We start from the raw sequence: 24,023 nt of genomic DNA on the forward strand, positions 1-24,023 counted from the left end.
TGTCCACACCACAGGGGGCTGCAGTCACATGTTGATTAAGAGTTTTTAAACCTCTTGAATTCTCTTGACATTCATGTGAGGGTCATTCATGCTCTGCTTCACTCAGGATCCCTGACAAAGGCAGAGGCCGGAAAAAGGCAGCACAAATGAATTTGTAAAAGTGTTTGACTCATGAAACTTGAGGATTTTAAGGATGGGCCAGTTCGCATTATTTAAAGAGATCAGCACCTGCATTTCAAATCGAATAATAAACACGATAAATGGGCTAGTTAATATACCTTTTACACAAAATACTGTTGCTTAATGTTTTCCTCATTTAGCTCTCTCTGTGTTTTTTGATCTTTAGGCCTACATACAGTTGCCTACAGCTTATAAACATCCAGTCTACACAAAGAGCAGCTGCTGTTTACTCTCACCTGGAGCAGAAGCACAGTATTGCATTGGGAGTTCTGATATAACAGTGCTATTATATAAGAGTCAGCAGGTTTCCCTACTTATCACATCTCCCCAACTCTGGAAGTGGCAAATTGAAGGTATGGCCAGGTACGATGGCTGTGACTTATGACTCACTCACAACAAACAAATGCTGTGAGTTCCCCAAGGAGAGGAAATAACTGCATCAGCTTTGTTTTGGTCTTCACTATTGATCCTAAACCAATAGCATTGTTTTTATTGTAAGAGACTTTGGGCCATGTTACATCATGTCCTATTCATTCATCTTGTACCTTGTACCTTTTGTTTATATTTCAAAAAAGTTGCGAATAATTTTCCCTTATTTTGTTTTATAAAAGAACAGAAAGACGAAATGCACACACAACTATTTTATTTAATAATAAAATAATTATTGTTATTGTTGTGTAAAAATAACAATAATAATTCGACTGAGTCATCTCCTTGCACAATTCCGCTGGTTATTTATTAAATCATTTTCCTGAGTCTTTTCTACATTACATGCTTAAGAAACGTGTTTTTTTCCTTTTCGTTTTGTTTTTGTTCCCGTCTTTTGTCATTAGTCAACATGTATGCAACTATGCATAAATGATATAGGCTAATTAAATGATATACAATACAAAATACATTATTGTGTAATTGTGTTATAGGTACAAATACAGTTACATTCAAATGTTCTAATAAACAATATAAACATAAGGATCTCATGCACCTGTTTGCCATATACTTTATACAAAATACAGATGTTTTGAAGATGCGTTCACACCGGACCTTTTATTTTTGTCGCTGGCAACAAGTTTAGGAGCTTGAGGCAGGATCAAGGAATAAAACTCATTAGCGATACAACGGCTGTAGCGGCCGTCAGGGTTACTGCAGCCATCAGCCAAGCTGGTGCGGGAGCGCGCATCAACTCGACACAGCAGTGCAGCTGATGATGTGACAGTGACACTGGCTGAATTGGAAACGGCAAACTATACCAGTGTTTTCCATTAATCAGCCGCCACAGTTTCGTTTGGGTCCGCCGCAGCAGTCTGAAAGAACAGCTTTCACTATCTCTCATCTCTGCCAGTCAGCCCCTCTACCTGCTGTCTCTCTCACGACACACACGTCGCGCTTGGCTGTTAATAAACAGTAAATGCGCCATGCCGCGCTCATTGTACAGTGCTCAATTTACCGCGACACCCGGAGGTTGACCGCCCAGGCATCAGGTCAGCACACCGGCCTGTGGGTAAGTTACTCCGCTCGTTTTCTTCCCTGGGAGGAGGACAAAGTTTGCCCGGCCGATGAGCTCAGCTCCCCGGCTGCAGCCTCTGTGACGAGCCGCTGCTGCCGCTCGTGTGTGGCTCTGCACTCCTCCGAAAATGTCGGAGCAAATCTACTTACAGACGTTATTTGGATAAACTGACAACAGATTGGGAATCTAAACTGTCACTTTCTCGCATGAAAAAATATAAAAATTTAAGAAAGTGACGTTATTTCTCTACTCACTGCTCACATAACTGTTCAGGCTGCAAGACATCCGCCGACCGCCGCTGGTCGCAAGCGGTGGAAAGCCAAAGCTGTCAATGATGACGTCACATCCGCGGACAGCGCAGGAAATTCGGACTCAGAATTGCAGCGCATTATGCAGCACACAGCCTGTTCAAGGCAACAGAGAGATACGCGAGTGGGCTCATTCTTTTTGGTTTTGAACGCTTCATCGCCCATTAGCAGTAAAAAACTTAAAACGCATGTGCATTTCTTCACAAATCTTGCCTCATGAACCTTTAAGTCAATATCAATCGCTCAGGCGGAAGATCGTTGGGGCTCCAAGCAACAGCGACGATTTTTCCCAAGTCTCTGGCCGTCAGTCGCTTGTCGCTTAGCGCTGATTGGCTGCCGTAATCTATGCGTAAGTTAACTATGACAACTACTGAAATCATGGAAACGTAAACTCCACCGGTCCAGCGGAGCAAAACCGGATTCACTTGAATCGCTTGGATGACGTCAGAGCGATCTGTTGAATTGCACCAAACTGACGAGTGACTGCAGCTGAGTGACAGAGCGATTTTTTTTGGAGCGACACGAGCGACAGCGACAAAAATAAAAGGTCCGGTGTGAACTCAACTTTAGATGTGTGTAGCTGAGAAGCACAAGGATTTGCATTCTTAAATAACTCGATCTGGTTGCTTGTCCCTCTGTTGACTTTGGATTCAGAATGCTGGTAAATACTCACTTCTGCATCCTCTGCTTGTCGCCATGACAACAGGGTTTCGAAAGGAAGCTGTTGCTAAGCGCTAATTTCAGTATACGGTGGCCTGAGTGCCGAATGAAACCTTTGCTCTCTACCTGTCATGCCTCCTCTCCTCTTCTCCTTCCTCTTCTTTCCTGAGCTCTCCTTTTCTCTGTGATTCAGAACACGTCCTGTATGAGCTGGAAACACAGAGCAACAATAATGAAGCTCACTTTGTTCATAACATCAGAATGTTTGTTTGAGAGCAAGACATGAACAATAGTGCACCTTTTATATTTGCGGTAAAAAAGGGTACAAAGTAACAGAAATTGTAGGCTACATGATTTTTCACATTAACATGCATTTTGCACTGCTAACCTCCATTTCTGCTCTTCTTGTTTCCATCATGTTTGCATGCTTGTCCCAAGTTTTAATTGGTAGCCTATCATTTCTTGTGAGTTTGTTTTCTTGTATGTGCTTGATTCACTGCCCTGGATTTAATAAAACATAAGGTTATGAACCAGAGTTTACCTTTCATTATCCTCCCCTTCTCTTTCTGTGATTGGAAGTTTTCTTTTTTTACTTTTACAAATCTCCTCATCCAGCCGCCTAATAACAGCCATCTGGTCCGCATCGCAGGCCCATCATTATGGAGCAACCACATTAACGTCCGCACTTGTGACTCAGCTCACACTCAATAGGGCCGCCCATCATCTTCACTGTTATTTACGAAAATGAATGAGCCTTTCTCCACAGAAAACCGATCCTGCTTCATTCATTTCCTCGTCTGAAATGGCGCTATAATAAAATATGCCCATGAATTAGGAAATGAAATCTGTTTACTTATGGTAGTAATGAGCATACTTAAAGTAATTGTTTTCTTTGGATTCATGTCTATGTTTGGCATACATCAGTATTTATGCATGTGTGGCAAGGTGAAGAGGGCCCGGGCGGGGATTGAACCCACACCTCCCGGGTAAGAGTCATGCGCGCTTGCCAGTCACCCAAAGGGACATCCCCTTGGCCAAGTAGCCAGGGCACATGATCAATTGGAGGCATAGTGACAGGAACCGTCAACTGTCACATCTCTCCCCCTCTTTTCACAAGCACGTCCTCGTGCTTCCGCGCAGGCTGCCACACATTAGGAATCCATGGACCCACCCCTAGTGCTACATGGATCCTGCCAACAACGCCAGAATGTGGCAAGGTGAAGAGGGCCCGGGCGGGGATTGAACCCACACCTCCCGGGTAAGAGTCATGCGCGCTTGCCAGTCACCCAAAGGGACATCCCCTTGGCCAAGTAGCCAGGGCACATGATCAATTGGAGGCATAGTGACAGGAACCGTCAACTGTCACACATGCTTCAGCACTGACTGCATGGGCACAGAAGTGGCTAAATTGTACCCTATATTACAAAGCGAAACTGCAGGAGTGACTACATCTGTTGTTGAGAATCTTATTTCTCAAAACATGCCAGGATCGTCGTTCAATCAAGGATATTTTGGATTGACTTCTGGTATGTTGTTCATATTTGTGTTGATTTAGCCTAAACAATAAAATATTTTTACAATAAACAAATAATTAGCTCTGTAATTCACCAATTACTGTTGATCTGGTAGGCCATTGCTACCCACTGATTTGGCAGTTGGTTATAGCATCACAGTGACAGAGGAAGTAAATGTGCTACATGGCCTAAGCCAGCAATGTGTGTTTATGAAGGTGATTTGTTTTACCATAATGCTGCATTACCTTGTGTGAACAGAGCCTTTGCATGTGTAAGTAGCTGCCTAACAAACAGCCTAAGGCCAAGGCTCTGAAACAAAGAGTGAATAGATGTGAGAACGCGTCATCGCCAGTCCTAATTTAAGCACAGTAGTGGGTGAAGTGAAATTAAATAGATTTTGGAAATGATATCAAAACAGCAGTGTGGTCAATATGGTGAAACAGATTTTTTACTTTTGATAATTTATTGCCAAAATGACGAAAAGTAGTTGCTAAATAAATTGTCGGCCAGGTTGCAATTAGGCCTAGCCTCCACAATTTGAGGCAGTTTGGTCAGATGAAAAAAAGAAAAGAAAATGTTAAATGTTCAAACTCAAGGAACATACAAACAAATAGAAATATAGAGTGAAATGTACATTGTGGGCAAAATCTGTAAGATAATTTTGGAGGACATGTTGGCAAACAACTGGAACGCAAGATAAAACACTTACCTTCAACGGTCGCCATCTTGGCTCCGGAGAGGAAAGGCAGCCCCACGGACGTTATTTTCAAACTTTGTGAGAGGACACGTTGGCGGCGCCCACGGCGGCTAAATATCCATGTGGCATGACCACCAGAGGAGCACACAGGAAAACACAAAACGTTATGTTTCCAGCAAAGCAGCCTCTACTCGGACAACCACCTGTTGCCTTCATTTCCGGTGAGTGCACAAGGCCGGTGTTTGATTGTGATTTGTTTTTAATAGCACTATCCTGCCGAAATTTTTACAATACAGAACGTCTCTGATGCAGGCGGCTACTGCTTGTTGTTGATATCCCTTACTGTACGTTGAATCTATTCGTGGCGTACCGCCTGGGCGTGGCACTGCTGTCTTCTTGCAGTTGTTGGGGTCCCTAGCAAGTCTCCTTCGTTGCACAAACTGATTAATCCAGGTGTGTCTGACCTCACAACACTGGTCAGACACACCTGGATTAATCAGTTTGTCCAGTAATGTAAGACAGGAAATAAAGGAGCTGGCTAAAGTTCAGGAAGTAGTGGAGCTTAGGTTGAGCAACTGGATATGACAACCTAATAGCTGACAGCATGCCAATAAACAACAACAGCAACTTTATCAAGTCGACTTTAGCTAGCAAGCTAACGTTAACGCTAGCTAACAACTCCAAGTAGAGGCTTTTAGCATTGTGTTTTGACTTTGGTTCCAAAAGCAAGGTTGCTTGTGGACAGGTTAAACCGGGAACACATTTTGTGGACAAGGCCTCAACTCAACTTCTCCTCTGGTGACGCTTTGGTCGCTCAGGTTGCCGGCTTTCATTGAAAATTAGTTAATAAATTCTGCCGTTTTTTAAGCTTGGGAGGCTTTGGGTGTGAAAGCAGTTAGAAACAGAGTAAAATAGCCACTCATTTATGTTTGATACTTGTGCTTAGTTTGCTTGTATGGTGTATAGTATGCCAAACTCATTTCACATTGATTGTAGAACATATGATTGGGTCCTATCCATTTCTGTTTAGCTAATACTTTCAAAATGCACCATATACAATTGTTAGTAGGTAATTAAGAGGAATAGGTCTGTTACTATGTTGGAGGCCAACTTCAGCAAACCAGTGCTTATTTAATGCAGCTGTTGGTCACATTGTAGGCTACGATGTTGATGGTGTTGGTGTCATCCCCTCACTTAGCAGTAATTTATAACCATGCCTTCAAATTAATTGCAGTTGAACTGAATTGTCTTTTGGAATAAAACTTATATGTTGCTAGGTTCAGCAACAATGTGCAAACAAGACAGGTTACCAGGTTTCATTGTGCAGGCAATTTGATAATATAAAAGTTTAATGAGGCATCATCTATCATCACTGACATAATTTACCCATTGGAGCCCAGGAAATTAATGGATCCTATTTTTGTTTGGTAAATGCTGCTGAATAATAAAGAGCTAAAAGACAGGCATTTCTACAGGGTAATGTGCAGACAGAAATATCTTTATTTTATCTTGCAGAAATCTTGACTCAAAATGTGCCATGTATAGAACCCAGTTTGATTGCTTTTGCAAATTATTTGGTGAAAATTAATCATTCAACATGCATGTTGCACTCACGCACATGTTGAATTGGTGTTTTAGTCAAATAAAAACATTTTTCATAAAGAGAGAGGCCTATAGATTGTTATACTTTGCATGTTTTATTTTGACTGTTTGAAAGTAATGTCTTTCCTCTGAGCTATGGAGATGTGATTGACATACTGCTGCCTCCACTTCAAGGCCTTTAAAGGGGACATTTGAAGCACTTTTGTGGTTCCAGAGGGAGCACCATGATTCATCAGATAATTTGGTTCAAGTTAAAAATAATCAACCCTATACCAGGCATCTTTGACTTTGTTCCTTATCTCTACAGGGTAGCATCTCACAGCTAAATTGGCCTCATAATATCACACAAGTAATCTAGGTGGGGCAGAAAATATCTGTCACCTGCTTTTTGATTTTTTTTGTTTGTTTTTGACAAAGTAATGTATGCCATCTTATTGGAGTAGGCCCATTCACTGTCAGTGCCAATATCTTCTCCTGGCTGAACGCTTTTGCTGCACCATCATACAATGTTTTCTACCTAAAATCCAAACATTTCCACTTTTCTGTTATTGCACTTTTTAGACCAGTCTCAAAACTCTCAATTAATCTGGGGGATGCTGTTTGACTGTGTCTTTAAGTTTCTTTGAATGCAGGAAGTTACCACTCAATTCATTCGTTTTTGGTTGCTTTGGGGTTTTGTGCAATTAATTTTCCCATCTGAGTTAATTGTCAACACTTTTGTCAGAGATACTGAGCTGAAAGATCGTGTGGTATTTTGGTTGCTTGACTTTTGGGCTGGTCAGTGTCTGTAACGTCTGTAACCCGAGTGCAAAGATGGTGAGAGTAGGTGAGGAGTGTAGGAAGCATAATCACCTCCTGAGGTGGTTGTGTTGTTGTTGTTGTTGTTGATGATGATTATCGATTATCCCTGCCGTTTCAAGTCAGGTGTCAATTTGTCTTCAGATGTAATGAAAACTGTCGAGGGCTAAAACATGGTGCAAGAACTGTTGAGCTCAGTAACTGACCCGTAAACACAGAAGAACATTTTGCTGTATTTTACACAATCAACTGCTTAAACGATCCTCCAAAGTAAGTGAACTTGGGAGGAAAGGAAGTTGTGTGTAATGCATTCTTCTCAACACAGGGTGGAGCAACAGCTTTCAGGACAAAAAATGAATTGGGTGGAAGTGCCACAGTGCCATCTTGTGGCAAACCCCTCACTGCGCGTCCACAGTCAGTGCCCAAGCCTTCTGAATGACTCCACTCATCTTTATGAAGAACATTTATCATGTACTTTATACAACATAGTCATGTAAGTACATATATTGTTGTCACTGTTCTGCCACAAATTTACATGAACCAAAACGATTTACAGCTTTGCTATGTACATGTTTAAGAGGGTCATGTTACTCAGCTGTGACTGATTTCTGTGGAAACTGGGAGAACAGGTGGAACTTGGCCTCCTTTGGGGAAATCGCTTTCTGCTGAGTAGATTTAACCACCTGTGGGTCTTATATTTTCCAGGAGAAAGTGAAGATGACACACAAATTCCCCACTTTGAGCTGTAAGCTGATAGTTTCTTCTGTTTGATTCTCCTCTCCCCCTGTCCGCAGAGAGGAAGTGTGTGTGCGGGAGATGGGTCATGAGGTGTAAAAGATACACTGGGTTTTGTGTGTTTAGCTGTTACAAGAGACTCTGCTATTACTTCTGTGTATAGTTTGAGTGAATGGTTTGAGTGGGTTGGGTTGAAGAGAAATCTGGGAATTGGGATGAAGAAAGTGAAGCCTTAGTCTAATTTTAGTCCATTTCAGTCATTGTTGAATAGATGTTTTTTCAAAATTAGGATCATTTTAGATGGAAGTGGGGTTAAATGATTGTTCAGGGGAAATAAAAAGCTGTACAAAAATGTTTAAGGACAGCTTTGAGGGGATCGTATTTTGGAGGTTATGCCACTCACGGCATGGAGGTTTCTACCAGTCAAGAGGCTGAGCCTCAGCTGTTGTTATGAACTGAGGACCTGGGTGACCGGACAGCTGCAAGAGCCAAGAAAGCAAAAGTTATTACTGTGCGGAGCAGTTGTCCTGTCTTTGGCCACTGAGTGTTATTATAGCTGAAGGTGCTGAGGACACAAGTGAGGGCAGAGAGCTGCGTCCTTTAGGTCCCTCATGATCTCACTCACACGAACAGTACACATGAAGGAATAATATGTAAAAGAAAAACTTGGTCATTGTGATCAAATAGTTTGTGCAGGAAACAGGCAGCACCTTGTACCAATGAACACAGACAACTTCACTGAAATTAGATTTGTATTGCTAAACTAAATATATTAACTTTAAATATTTGATTAAACAAGCATGTGACATGCATGCACCTTCCCATCTTTTCAGATGCAATTTTAAGATATTACATGACTGTGGGTTGTATTTTGACAGGGACGCCAGAGATAAAGTGTAGCCTGCAAATTTAGGGGAAACCCCCTCGACCTTCATGCCAGAATGCGGCTTGTTTTGCGAGTCAAATCAGCTGCCCTGGAGATATTTCAGAGAAGAGAGGGAGAGGCGAGGAGGGTGGCAGAGAGTTTAGGATGAAAAGCAAGTGATACCTTTGTCATGGCAGAGCCAACCTGCCTAGTGATGAGCGATCATGAGTGATGTTTGGAAAGTCCCTGCCTGCAAAAATCTTAACGCGCTCCTTTACCTCGGAGGAAATTAACATCACATTTTGATGATGATTTTGTTATGTTCATTTTATTTATTTATTTTTTCCCGTCTTGTGATGGGGAAGTCCTCAGGACAGAGAGGGTGATTGGGCTTCGGGATGCAGAGGGAGTCTAGAATTATGGGCAATTGAAAGCTTTTCTGGACTGGGTTCAAAAATGCTGACGAAGCAAGACTAAACATCGCAAACCGCAGTTGAAAGATCTGCACATGTGCTGGCTCCCCCTCTACTCCTGCCACCCCGGGATTAGGCCCATCCTGGGAGAGCAGCTACATTTACATGTGCGCAGGCAGGCAAACACACACACACAGAGACACACACAGACGCACACACACAATATTGGTGAAGGAAAGCAAAGCTGAGAATGAGAGAGGTAAGTGTCAAAAATGATTTAAAAAAATGAGAAATTGGAATCATAAAATTCCTGAGCGGCCACAGCAGCATAAATAAAGTCAGCTACACAGTGGGATCAACAGTGCAAGCCTGTGAAATACTTGTAACTTAGTCTATAAGTGGACATGAACCAAAACAATACAAAAATGAATTAATTTAGAAAAGGATTGTGTGGGTGAGGTTAATATTCCAAATGGATTTGTGAAGGCATCCAACTAAAAAAAGAAAGAAAACAGCTACTAAAATTAGATTCAATCACTTAATTGGGCAGAGGATGGTGTTTGTTGGTCAACATAGGAACTAATTCAAGTCATATTTTAAAAAATCAGTGTAACTGATCAAATCTAGATTGCAGTAGCTAACTTTGACCAAATGTTTGATACAAACTGTGCCACAGTCTGGATGGTTCACTTCTTGTGCTCTGGTCCTGGGTTGTTTTCTTGGTGTCTTATAAGCCCATGCGGGCTGGGCATACAGAAGTATGCATGATACAATAATAAAAGTAATTCATTCATTCATTCATTCATTCTGTGATGTCACTCATGTGTTTCTGAAGAGCAGTTTTAGCAGCCTGAGTGGGTTGTTCTTCTGTCACCCTTCTGAAAGTGTCTGACTCCACCTAATTGTGGAGTAATCAAAAAAATTGGTAAAAGGGTTTGGGTGTGTGGAGCTTAGACTTCGGCCCTTGCCAACTTGTGGCCGACCTTCACTCACCCACCTATCGCACGCACAAGTGGCACACCCTGAATTATGCAAACTTAATAACATTTCAGAAAATGAAAAAAGGTGAGATATGTACAGTAGCTACAAATCCAATAGTTTTGGAAAAGAAAAAAGAAATTTGCTCCAGAAAACTTTTGGTAGTATGCTGTTAACCTGTTTCTGCCATAAATTTGGCCATTTTAACATGAGAGTATACAGTATTCAGGGATTGGCACCACCCTCAAGTGGTCAGTTGAGGAAATGCAGTTTTTAGCATTTAGACGACAACTTAATTGTTCAGCCCCAGAAACTGCTGCTTGGTCCTAATGTACTTCTGCAACTGTTTATTATTAGTTACACATGTATTTGACATGTTGAAATTTTAATCAGTGTACAACATGTTTTTTGACATGAGTCGTATTCTAAACAATGGGTCCTATGCAGGAGTAAGCAGCTTTGACTCTGCTATTTCAACCATTCACATCCCCACACCTGCTACTGAGGTTGCAAAAAAATATAAAAATGTTCTTTCACAACCTTAATGTATTTTTCTTACATAACACTGCAGCCAATGCAAGTGCCATTATAAATTTGAAAAAAGAACTGACCGTCCGCCCGCTCCAGTGATTTCCTCTGCTTTTGTGTGGGTTTCTAACCTCCAGTAACCTTCACCATTTAGGTCTGGTTGCCCTGTGCCGTCTCCTGTCTCCCTCCCCTGCTGCATGGAGAGAACTTCTTCTCAGGGATATCACACCACAAAGCAGCAAAAGGTTTGTTTTATTAAAAAAGCCATCCTTCACTTTCGATCATATTCCTGTGTACCTTTCTACCCCCTCTATAATGCTGCCAGTTACTGAAACGCTGGCTACCTTGCTAGTTCAGTTTGTTTATGCATGCATGTGTGTTTTCTATCCCTAGCTCTCTGCTAAAATGTTTTGTCTGTCATTTCACAAAGGAGAAGAGGGATAATGATAGCTTTTCTAACTTAATATAAAAGAGTACAAAGTTAAACAGGACCTTGACTAAAGCACAAACTTAGTGGGACACATTTCTACTCAGATCATTGGATTAGAGCAGAGCAATAACCAGAGCTCTGTTTCAGATGATTTCAGTCACCATGCCATGCACTAAAATAGAGTATGAAATCCATTTCTGTATCAACATATTCTCTCTTGTTTGTTGGAGCTTGTTATTATTTTTCCATCCAGCCCATTCCAAGAAACTGTAAAAAAAAAAAAAAAAAAAAACACTAGCAGGGGCAGTATAGCACCAGGCCCCCTGCCTGTAAAGGGTCAAAGGTCAAGCTCATTAGCTGCTACAGTGAATAGTTCGTCTTTCTGGCACAACCAAGGGTTTACTACGTCACCCTTCCTGCATCCTGGCAGGGCCCAACTCGGTCGTCTGTCTGTCCTTCGCTTTCATGTTTGTGTCAAACCGTTCAAATTTGACACTACCATTACTTCATTACCATGTGACATCATGGCCCTGTCACCAAGACAAATTAGCAGTGTTTTCTCTGACTGAAGAGTGATGCATCTAGTGGGGTTGCGACATGTGACTGGAAATGGGCTCTACAGGACAACTCGAACAATGGAGAACGGAGGAGGGGGGGCGGCGGCAGGTCCCTTCTTTTAACTCTTGGCTGAAGAACATAGAGGAGGCTTGTGAGAGAGACATTTATCTTTGGTCCTTAGGGACTTTTATTTTGAATAGAAAATTGTGATGCTTCCAATACATCAGACATGAGATTTAGATTTTTTTTTATCTGTCTCTTGTTGAGTTTTTTTTTGTGAATACATAACCAGTTAGCTGTTTAATGACTGGTCAGCAGACATTTGATCTCCAGTTTATGTTGATTTTGAACCTGAACCAGGCGGTTTAGTTCTCGGGGCTCTGGCTGTGGGTGTCCTTACCGAGTGTGAGCATAATGCTTATTCCTGGCCTTCCTGAAAAGTCAACACTGCGCTGTCAAAAATCATTGCTTGTTTCTCCATGAAATATCATGAATGTAATTGTCACTGGGCACTGACTGTTGTCATGTCAATTCTCAACATGGGAGAAAATGATGGAGCAGAGCCAAACTAAACATTACCTTAAGGAATAAGGGAATAGAGAGAAGATGGTTGGAAACCACAGTCTCCAGTATTAGTGTTTAGTGGTCAAGACTGACCATCCTAGACAGCAATGCCACCACTGACCATTTACTGTGTACCTACACCCGGTCCTGCCTTCTTTCTTACATCACTGACATCACAAAGCACCAAGTTTGGAGAGGCAGGCTGGCAACAAGCTCATATAATATTTTCATTCATTCAAATCATTGTAACCTCCGCCTGCTCCAAATATAATGAGCTGTATTTGCATCAAGCAGTATTTGGCTGCTGCAGTCAAATCAATGCTCATCCCCAGCACAGCAGTGACAGCCATCACAAACTCTTCCAACGCCTTAAAGCCACAGTTCAGGGCCTATATGTTCCCCGCTGTGTCTCCCTCGTCTGTGAGAGCAAGCGACGGTCAGAGACCCAGTGCTGGGTTGTAGGCGCCAGAGCGTTGTGCAGCGGGTGACCTCTGCAACCACACTGAGGTTTTGCTTCTCCCACCATAGCTTGGCCATAATGAACTCGGCAGACCACTAAAAGGCTACGGCTGCGTCTCGCTCTCCGTGCTCAGTCCCAGCTCCCCAGCCTCACTGAGGACACTCAGTCTCAGGAAAAAAGGGGGTCTAGCTGTAGCAGAAGGGCAAGACAGAGGATGATGGTAAAAAAAAACAGTGTCAAGTTCGCTTTACCTCCATCTGTATTTGTTGTGGTCCTGTAATGATGTTGACTGAATGCGACTGATCAAGTTCTTGGGTTTGGTGTGTCGAGTCTAAAATGTTGATGTTTCCTGTTGTGTAAGACAAAGCATCAAGGAGTAAGGAAGAAGGTTCATCTATTAGAATCTGTTAAGTTTCTGGGAGGTAGTAATGGCTGCTGTAATCCAGCATAGGCTTTGTTCTTTCTCTTGTAGTTGTGTGAGTGCAGAAAACAAGAGAATGGATGAAAGGATTTATTGCTAAATTCTCTAACACAACTTCAGCAACTGTAAAGTGAGAAACCTGTTTGGAGATTGTGTTGCTGATACAGTGCGCTGCTCATTTCAAAGCCGGAGTAGGGAGCAGGAGCACTTCACAGTGTCAGGGCTGTGAAAAGGTGAGAGAGGGTTGTGTAAATTCCCCTTCAGCCACTTGCATTGTAGATCCTCTGTGGTCCACAAATGCGCGCACACACACACATAACACACCTCTCCCACTGGCCCCATATTGTTTTATTCTGTGACAATAGATTCAGTTACATAATGAACCCCATCCATATCAAAGGCTGGATCAAGGAAAGACTGGCGTGGCTCCAAGCCCCTTAGAACGGGCCAAAACCACATGGGAGAACAAACTCTTCCCTCTTTTCCCCTCTCCCCCTCTCCCCTGCTCTTTGTCATACCACAAAAGATATCAAGTGTGAGAGGATGGACATGTGTTGCTGATCATATGCGTATTAAACAAATATTGCAATGGTCACCTAATATGTTGTGGTGTTCTGTCCGTTTTAGTGTGGCCCAGAAACCAGAGAAAGTGTGCATCGCAGACATGGTTTTAAAATGCATTCCTCATGGCACTATGCTATAGAAGCTTGTGAGAATGGAGCTTGTGAATATAGAAAATCCGACCGCAGCTTGTGGGGTATATATGCACCTCGAGGGTAAATGGGTTTTGATGGGCTCTACTGTTTTGTCTGAATCGCCATGTTGCGCTGCGCGACAAGATTCGGTGCTCCCACAGAGTGCACTCGCACACGGCTTTGCCAACACTGAGCTACATTTAAAACTCTGGTCCTGCTGTCCCCGCCGCGATCTCTGCCAAGGAGCTCCGCGAACAACAAGAGAAATGAGGGAGAGAGATTTTTATTCATCCTTTCCTTCTACCTGAGCGTCTCTAGGCTTAACTCTTTATCATATTTTGGCATCTTTTTTTCCTTATCGCATTTTCTCTCCTTCTTTCTACCTCTGTTACCTCTGCATCAGTAGCATGGAAATGTGTGGCAAATGTTCCTCCCACACTCCACATTCCAGGGTCTTACAGGATCCCACATGCTGGTGGCTCTGTCTCTCTCCCTCTGTCAGCAGTGAGACAGAGGAGTGCAACTTGTGTGGGTGCTCGGGGTAGCGTAACAATGTGAGTGTGTGTCTGTGGAGGGGCAGTAATATGCTAATTCATCATTCTTAATTACAACGACCAGGGGAGACATTCCCTCATATTGTCCAAGAATCTTGATAGAAATGGTTTCTCATGTGCAATGACCAGTTCATTTTAAAATACACACGGAACTACATAATTTCAAATTTGAAAAGATTTACTTTGGCTTCATTGTTAACTTGAAAGTGGACATATAATATTATATAAACTGGTGTTTATCATTGAAAATCTCCAGTCTGTACCACAGTAGAGTGGCTCTATGGTGGGTAAGAAATCAGACAATGTGGAGCGAAAAGGGTTGAGAGAAGTTCATGTAACGATGGAGAAAGTAGATGATGATGGAGCAGTGCCACAGTTCAATAAAAGCAGAAAGCTGTGACAATGGAAACACAGCCATAGTTACTAATCAACAAGTCTTAAAGCTGTGGAAAGAAGATGAACAGCTACGTTGCCACCCCATTCACAATTGAGATGTGCCAAGAAAAAGTGAAAAGGAGAGAACCAATGAAAAAAGAAAGTGAAAGACTGTGGACAACTGTTCAGAGAACAGAACATGACCAGATGTCAAATTGTTGCTGTATTTTTCTTTCTCAATTTCTTTTCTTGTTTTAATGTATTAATTTATTTGAACCTCAGATCTCTCCACCCGTGGCGACTCTTCAATACTATCACTAAACACGTGTTATGGTGCATTGAATAAATTAGGCTATTTCATGTAATATTCAACCCCTTTTATGTGATTTTGTGATGATTAAAATGTGAATTTTAACAAATGTGAAATTTATAATGAGTACCAAAAAGTTTCAATAATCAGAAAAGTTGCAAAGTAACCTGACACTGTGACTTTCCCTGGTGCAGTAATCCCTCCCCATCTGGCACTCCAAGCAGGTTGAAACAGACACTGAGAATTATTTACAAATACTTTTAGACTCAGGTCTGAATATCTTGTCTGTAAACAACCATAATCAGTCGCTCCATTGGGACAGATTTACTTCAAATTTGATATTTTTTTCTCTTCTTTTTTTTCATGCCTGAAGCACCAAAATTTAAATGTCATGATCACAAAGTTTTAACAAAGATTTATTTATTGATCCCTCCAGATTTTTACCGAGAAACATTTCAATCCTTAAAGTATAAACAAACAGCAACTTTATGGACAGTCAAACTGAAACTGCTCTAGTTTGGATTTGCCCCTTCAGATAGTTTTTACAAAAGTTTGTCAATCTCCTTCAAAAAAGAAAAAAGAAAAAGAAAAGAAATCTGCATTGGCTAAACTGGTTATAATGAGTGATATGAGTATCGTGGACCAATTGTAGATGACCTTAGTGGAGCCAGCATCAATTTAGTGGCTTTTGAGAGCCGGAGTGTTGGCAGTCCTCAGCCCTGCCTTCTCCTCTGTGCGGGCCCATCTATGAGGAATTGGGCAAGTCAATGTTGGTTCTGTCTGCCACCCTGTTTTGCTTGGCGTGGTCATGCCAGCAAACAGTGTAGACACCAATAATAAAATTAGACTGCTTTATTTAGTGAGAAGAAGAGGAAGACAAGGCAAAATAGGCCTCAGGAAGTCATTTGCTCGGGCGGAGCGGCTAAGATTTAGTTGAGTGTGTTTGCTTTGGAAGCTGCATGAGATACTGAAGCAAACAAGAGGGTAAGGCTGCATTTTTTTTTAAAATGAGGCTGTACCGCTTCAGTGTCACCGTTGTATCTCCATACACAGTAAAAGAAGTTAAAATAAAGTTGTAGCTTAATAGTATCACTAATTGGTGTGGTTGAAATATACAATTGAATTTATATTATTGTTTACTTGACTAGGAAATATTTATTATTTGTTTTAACAGTAATACAACGAAGAGGAGATATCGGCTGAATGCAGGAGGATGACTCAGTGCATCAAAGTGGGATCAGGAAGAGCCGATTCAGTGACGGGCAATAACCATGCTTTATGTCCACTTCATTTCCCTTGCAAATCAGCCTTGCATTCTCAAAGTTTTCACAGTTCCCAGCTCCCTCTTTTTCCCCCGAAACATGCCCTGAGTCAGCCAGGCTCATTAGACTGGATGAGACTATTACCGGGTGAGTTATCCCACTCCTAACAATGGGATGTGGTCAGGTGGTTAACACACCAGTTCCACTGGGTTCATAGTGCCTCACACCCCCCATCCCCTCCCTCGTATCCTCTGGGTCCAAGACCACGACGCCCTCTTCGTTCTGTAACTCCCTTCCCTCCATCATCAGCAAACGTGACAGCTGGAATGTATCACAGCCTCCGTGCAGCGGAATGATCAAAATTTCATTTTTCATTTGCATTTCTAATTTGTGCAAGTATACTAGTGTGGAGTGAGAGGGTATATGTGAGCATGTGAATATCTATGCTATGTAGTGTTACAGTATTTTGTAGCACTACATTTGAGTATATGCTCATAAATTAACCAGTTTTCTCAGACAAAGTTGCAGTGGCGGCGTAAAAATGCTTCTTCCTTCCTTCGTTCATTCATTCTTTCATTCCTTCATTCAATATAATGCACTGATGTAACTCACAGTGAAGCCCCCCCTTTCCAGTTCATTGTTTTTTTTAGGTATTTACAGTAGGGCTTTCAGGAGGCCCAATCAGAAACTGTGGACAAGTTCCAGGGAAACAGGACCCAAGCACCCTGAAGAGCCTTTTTGCCTCACTTTTATTCACTCCTGTTCTTTCTCAAGAGTTCCTCCTGAAAGTATTTGGCAAACACTGGTGAAAAAAAAAAGACTTTGAGAGAAGAAAAACAACAAGTCGTTCTTGAGCCACCCACACCCCATCTGCTGTGGTATTATCTTCTTTTATTATCTACAGATTATGTGCACTGATATGATTTCTACAGTTTGGTCTGGTGGTCATTGTGGTGGTTGTTCTTGTTGTTTTTTGTTTGTGGAGCGTTGTGATATGAGACAGCGAGGGAGGGGGAAAAATCCTCCCCCCATGTGCATCTAATCGTCCATTCAGGACCCTCTTAATGGCTTGTCAGTTCCCCTTGCCCTTCCATTTTCTGTCCAATTAATTCCTTTCTAGCTCTCCGGATAAAGGGACACAATGGGGCCCCTCCACAGCATAATGAATCATTAAAATTCAGCAGCGCGGCCCTGGCACTGGGCTGGTTAGAGACGGCTGCTTGGCATGCATGCCAGGGCCAACTTGAGCATTCTACCCACTGGACCAGAGGAGTTATGATCTCTACTCATTCCTCTTTTTTCATTGGTGTGGCAAAAAAAAAAAAAATGTAACTTTACTATTTTGATATGCAGAAGTGTAGCTCCACATCAAGTGTCATATAAAGCCAGTCGGGTCGGAAAGTTCTGGAAGAGGCAGCAGGAATGGCGACAAGCCGTTTACAGCGACATCTTGCAATTTGGTTTTTGACACCTGTGTGTTTTTCTTAAGTGAAAATGCTTGCAGCAAACAAATAATTTAACATGTACTTTGCAAAATTTGACAGACTCACATATTCATGATTTGAGCAGCATCTGATTAAACTTGCCGCACAGGTTTAATTACTGTCACTGTGGAAAACTGTTAGGACGGATGCGAGCTGAGAATAATTCCCCAGAGGTCTAACCAGTCTCCACTCACAGCTGTAGCTCACACTGCAGATGTTTGACAATATGCACAGCTTGTATCCAGTGCAGAGGCAAACCCATCAACACAGATCACTTCAATTCATCTCAGTTTTTTTATTTATTATTTGACAAATTATCTCCAAATATATTTAAGAACAAATGTGTTGTTCTTAAAACGAAATGCGGACATAAATAAGAGAGACAAAGACAAATGTCAAGAAAAAGTATCTTTTTATTTTTCAAAAATGGCCAGCGAATGGGTTAGCTGTGTATGTGTGAATGAACTCTAGTTAATAGAACAACAATAAATTTCACAGCCTTTCTCAAAATTATACACCAGAATAATATACAAAATACAGTTCTGTGGACAAAACCTGGAGCATGTGGCTCTGTACGCTTCTCATACAGCATCTCACAGAACATTACAAACCGAGGCGGTGAGGAATGACATCAAATTAAGGATACAATCAGGGTTAACTGCAGGAGTGTTGGGTGTGGATTACTGATTGTGTGCTGCCTGAAGTTTGTTAATAATTCAATTTCATATTGAAATACTGACAAAAAGCATTAGAAGGCACAAAAAGAACGTTTTGCGCGAGACTGAAGCCGTGAGTTGGCAAGTGACGGTTGATGAGATCAACTTGGGCCTATACTCACACAGAATTTGCTGTGTAACACCTAAACACTCTTGTTTGAGTAGCGGATAAAGTTCAAGGATAATTATCAGTAAAAGAGATGTTTTAGGTATCATCGGTGTGTAGTAGTTATGGGATGCGTATTTCTTACTCGAGGAAATGGCTCTCGCATACAGATGCAGCGTATCTCCCTGACACGCACACACAGAGGCATGTACGTACACATATCTGTGTGTTGTCCATCCACATATACAGGAGGTCCAGCTGACATGTCACTCAGAATGAGTGGTGTTATTTTACCCCATTTCCTTTAACCCTAGATCATGACTAATCGCAATTTGCCAAGCATAGCTTTCAGACACCTGTTCTGTCCTGTGCGGGTCTGTTGGTCCTGCTCTGTTTTCTTGCAATCGGGAATGGAGACAGGAAAGTGTGGACATAGGACAGGAAATTGGTCTTCAACGGAATGATATGAAATGCACTGAGCTTGTACTGTCCTTCACTTCATTTACCTTGTTTTTCAATAAAAGTAAAACAGTACTGTAAATAACCAAACCCACATTACATGTGTTTATCTATGTAAGAACAAAAAAAACAACAACAACAAAGAAACCAATAATGCATGAACATAAATACATATAAGACTTTTATGCCAAAATGACACTATAAGATTCATATGAGCCACTTAGTTAAGACTGATCCACTAATGCAAATGGCCAAAAATGCTGCAATATAGCTCTGGCCATTCATGTAAATTTTGACTGCAAATTCACATAATTGGTCCCACGTACATTCTCCAAAGTATCTGCTTCTCCGTCTGCTTCACAGCAAACCCGGGCCAAACCCATTCTCTCCTACACACCTCGGTGGCAGGCCTTTGCTTTTACCTCAAGTGTGCACACACATGCAACCTTAAACTGGAAAGACAGAGAGAAGGGGTGTGGGTGGGGGGTGGGGGGGTTGTACAGGATGTAGGCGTAGGTGACATGTCCTCATGGAGGAGTTTGGCTCACCAACAACACAATTTGTCTCTGTAAAAAGTCTAAGTGTGTTTTCGTTGCAACAATATAACTTTGTATAAAATCAGCAGGCACTTTTTCTTTTGTTTGTTTCATGTTCAAATGGTCACAGGTAGCCTACTACCCCCTACACACACTTCTCCACCTGCACCTCGCGTCCTTCATTAGTAGTGCATCAATCTGAATGAGTCTCTGGTATGAACTGACTGTTTCTTGTCCCCTTAAGGTCGAGACAGCGTGGTGTAGACGGGCTGGTCCCAGCTGGAGGCGGTGGGGCTGTGGGCAGGAGCCATGGACAGACTGTTAAGGATGGGGCTGCTGTAGGGCCGCCTGGATGAGTGGAAGTAAGGGTACTGGTAGAGGCTAGAGGGATAGCCAGAGTAAGGGTTGTAATAGTTGGAGCTCTGCAGGTCAGTATAGTCACACTGGGAGCTGGAGAAAGAGGCTGCGGCCGAGGCAGCTGACGTGGCCGAACTGACACAGGCCTGGCTACTGTAGGAGCCGTAATCGGAGTGCGAGGGTGACCCGTGGGAGTGCTCGCTGTAGTGGCTGGGGCTCAGTTGCTCCGTTTTGATATGGAGCCGGTGCTGGCCCACCTCACTGGCAGAGGAAGAGGAGGAGGACATGGCGCTCTTGCGACTCCACGCTGACCCATTGGCGCCCGCGTGGCCGTACGAGGAAGCGTAAGAGCCGCCGGGGGCCGGAGGTTGCCCGTGGCTGTGGTCTGAGGACAGGGCGGAGGGGCCCGAGGCATGGCCGTTGAGCGGGAGGTACTGGTCAAACTCGTGCACGTCAAAGGTCTCCATGTTGCTGATGACATCAGTGCTGAGCTCAGAGATGTCTACATTGCTGAAGTCGATGTTTTGCCTGTTGCTGTCAACAAGACGACGGCCTTCATGTTTCAGATCCTGCTTCACCCCGTGGTGCAGATCTGTTTTGGGAGTAGTGGGTGGTGTAGGGGGACCATGGGGCTGCCCTGAGGAGAAAATATATATTGTGTTCATTATTCCAAATACAAAACACTTGAATGTAATAATTTTAACATTTCATAACTATCAGAAACCCACAACCTGATTGTGTTTGATACCTTATTTCCAGTATGAAATGTGACGACATACCTGCATGTTCAGGGTGGTGGTGCCCATCAGTCATCCCTGCCAGTCCTCCCATCCCTGGTTCAGCTTTATACATGTGATGTGCCAGTTCTGCTCCTGAGTCTGAGTCGCTCTGGCCTGGCTTCACATTCTTCCGTCGCCGAGGCTGGTACTTGTAGTCTGGATGATCTTTCTTGTGCTGAACCCGTAGCCTCTCTGCCTCATCTACAAACGGCCTCTTTTCACTCTCTGAGAGCAAGCTGTGGTGGGAAGGAATAAATAAAATTTCAAAAGTTATTCTTGTTCACTAGAAATAAAGAAAAAGATAAGTTACATCAAAACTTTTATAATTTTTAGTTAATAAGTCAGAAAAAATGTAAATTTCCTTTCTTCTTTTAAATAATTTACATTCATAGCCAAAACTTTTTAGAAATATTGTCAATTTTATATTTTGCCAATGCTGTTTAAGTGTAATATTATTTATTAAATGTTGACTATAGTGTTGAGTGTTTAATTTTAATTATTCCCTGCATTTATCCCAATATTAGATTAAATGTTTTCTTACCGCCACAGCTTCCCCAGCGTCTTGCTCAGCTCGGCGTTGTGCAGGTGTGGATACTGATCCGCCAGCTTTCTGCGGGCCGCCTGTGCCCAAACCATGAACGCGTTCATGGGTCTTTTGACGTGGGGTTTACTCTTCAGGGATCCGTTCCCTCTTACGGGCATGGGCACCAAGGACCAGTCGTATCCCTTGAGCACCTGAGAAACGGCGTCCCGTATACAAGCCGGGAACCGGTCGTCATCCTCGCAGTCTAGTTTCTTGCCCAAACCGGAGAGCAGGGATCCCTGGCCGTCGGATCCCGTCGGTGAGGACGGAGCGTCGGAGTCGGATTCGTCCTGGGACATGGAGCTGTTGGTGCCTGACGGACTGCAGGGCTGGTCGCTGACAGATTTATCATGCTCCTCTGTCATTTTTAACATTATCTCTTCAGTCCCGCGGGGATGAAAATCCAAAAACAAGTTGTAATCGTCAATTTAAAAAAAGCAAAACAAAACAAAAAAACACAGATCAAACTTTACCACTGAATTCAAGCGCGCAGCGATGTGCCCGGTGCGCTTTTTACGCACGGTGCGCCACAGTAAATTCCTCAAACAATTTCAGTCGATACGAGTCCGTTGTTTCCCTCTGCTTCCCTGTTTGTTTGTCTTCGGTTGTCTTGTTTTCCAAGCCTGTCATGGGAGGTGCGGTCGTGAAAGTTGTGGTGCACAATGTGAGCTGAGGAGCTACACGTTACAGCAACTTGAGTTGGAGTTTTAAAATCGTCACTCCACCTTCCGCCTGGGATTGGCTGGAACAAATCAGCACTTCAGCCCCATTGGTTTAAGTTTAAATGTGGGCTTTATTATTATAATGATTTTTTTTTTTCATTAGTGATACAGTTCTGTTTTTATTTAAGTTGTACACGTTGTATCACAAACTAATATTAAGCCACAGTTTAAATCTGTTTGGAAATAAAGACTAGGTATTTTATCATCTTCCTATTATTTATACAGTGTACATAAACATATCCACTCTAAATACAAATATAGAATTTAACATGATTATTGCAATATTAATCTATAATATCTGTGAGAAAGTAAGCAGATTTTATTTTTATAAAATACATAAAAAATATATTTTTACTGAGATGAAGACTGATGGTTAATATAAATGTACATTGATGTTGGCCGTTAGGTAGTGTTGTGGTGTGTAAGGTCAATATTCAGGCTTTCATTTTCTCAAATAACAGTACATTGCATTAAATATTAAGCATCTAAAACCGTATATGATATAGTTTGAGTGGTAAGGTCTGAATGATGAACTTCAAGCAGGGTTGAAAACAATAACAAAAGTACAATAATTCATATCAGTTGTCACTGTCGCAGAGAGAGGATGATCCTTACCTATAACAATGTAACAGTGTTTTAAGGCAAGTTCAGTGTGCGATACTAAGCCTTGCATAAACTTGGATCTTTCCTCTATTTGTTTATGATTTTTTTTTTTAGCTGAATTTGAATTCAAACAAATGATCGTGACTGTGAAACTCAAAGTTTTACTCCTGAACCGACTCCTGACAAAAAAGAGAAAGTTGTTTGCTTTGTTGAGAAAAACCTCCAACTCTTCAGCCCCGTGTGTAAAGCCCAATAACAGCTTTTGATAAATCCAAATTTAGATGAGGAAGTTAATTTGTCCTATAAGCTGTGTGTGATCCAGAAGCCACTTCTCCCCACCAGTGAAGCAGGCTTTTTTATGACACTGAAGATATAAAGAGCAGAAGAGATAAGAGGCTAGATTGAATCACTGCCTTTGTTAATAGTGTCTTTGTGTTCATGTATTGTGGGATGATTTTTATCACCGGCCTCCCCATGAAAAGACAAGGTATGTTTGTGCTGGACGGCAGTTTGCTTCGCCCGATGCACACTGCAGGTGGCTGAGCGGAGAACAGAGTGTGTAATGTGGAGATAATAGAAACTGTGAGTTGCACATAGAGAACAGGAGGTTTGCACTGTAAGGTAAGATGGTTGCATGTTTCCTTTTTGATTAACGCTAGGCTGAAGAAGACATAGGGCTTGAATGTGGATGAAACTGATTCATATGTTGTGAAGGACAGTGTCTGTTGTTAATTTGTAACAAACTAGGTTGCTGCTGTTTTATTTAAACAAAAAGTATGAAATGAAAGTGCTCACATGATCCGTCTTCCCTTCTAGCAGATTAGCAGCTGCTCTCAGAGCACTCGGTTGGGTCAAGTTCAGTGCGTGTGTGTCAGAGTGTGTGTGTGTGTGTGTGTGTGTGTGTGTGTGTGTGTGAACAGACAGTGGAGAGCTGTCAAATATGAATCAGTCTGGCTTCATTTGCGTCCACATGGAAAAGTATTTACCATGTGTGATGGCAACATATAAGACTCAGATGTGTGGGACTGTAGATCCCTTCCCAAGCATATGGGGACTTACTTAAATTTTATTTATGAGAACAAATCCAAACATTTTGAAAATGAGATGACACTTTTGCTTATATGTCTTGTGTATGTTACCTACTTTTACACCAGGACATCGTTAATCTTGATAATTATTTTTTTGCTGTAACACATGTAATTTGTCACTTGGACATAAATTAAATTGATTTCCTTATCCCATGAATATCCCTCTTGGAATTTGCAAT

The 24,023-nt window shown here is 42.2% G+C and overlaps 1 protein-coding gene across 1 annotated transcript; it reads right to left on the minus strand.

Moving 5' to 3' along the window:
* Positions 1-18,319: 18,319 nt before the first annotated feature.
* Positions 18,320-22,079, minus strand: LOC310989582 (transcription factor Sox-8). Its single transcript, XM_083976688.1, has 3 exons — positions 21,390-22,079; positions 20,849-21,084; positions 18,320-20,706 (listed from the first exon to the last, which is right to left on the minus strand). Exons 1-3 carry the CDS (start codon positions 21,803-21,805, stop codon positions 19,952-19,954), a joined length of 1,407 nt encoding a protein of 468 aa, XP_083832814.1. The 5' UTR covers positions 21,806-22,079; the 3' UTR covers positions 18,320-19,951.
* Between the last annotated feature and the right edge of the window lie 1,944 nt (positions 22,080-24,023).

Source organism: Trachurus trachurus (assembly GCF_905171665.1).
Source record: "Trachurus trachurus genome assembly, chromosome: 8".
NCBI classification, from domain to species: Eukaryota; Metazoa; Chordata; class Actinopteri; order Carangiformes; family Carangidae; genus Trachurus; species Trachurus trachurus.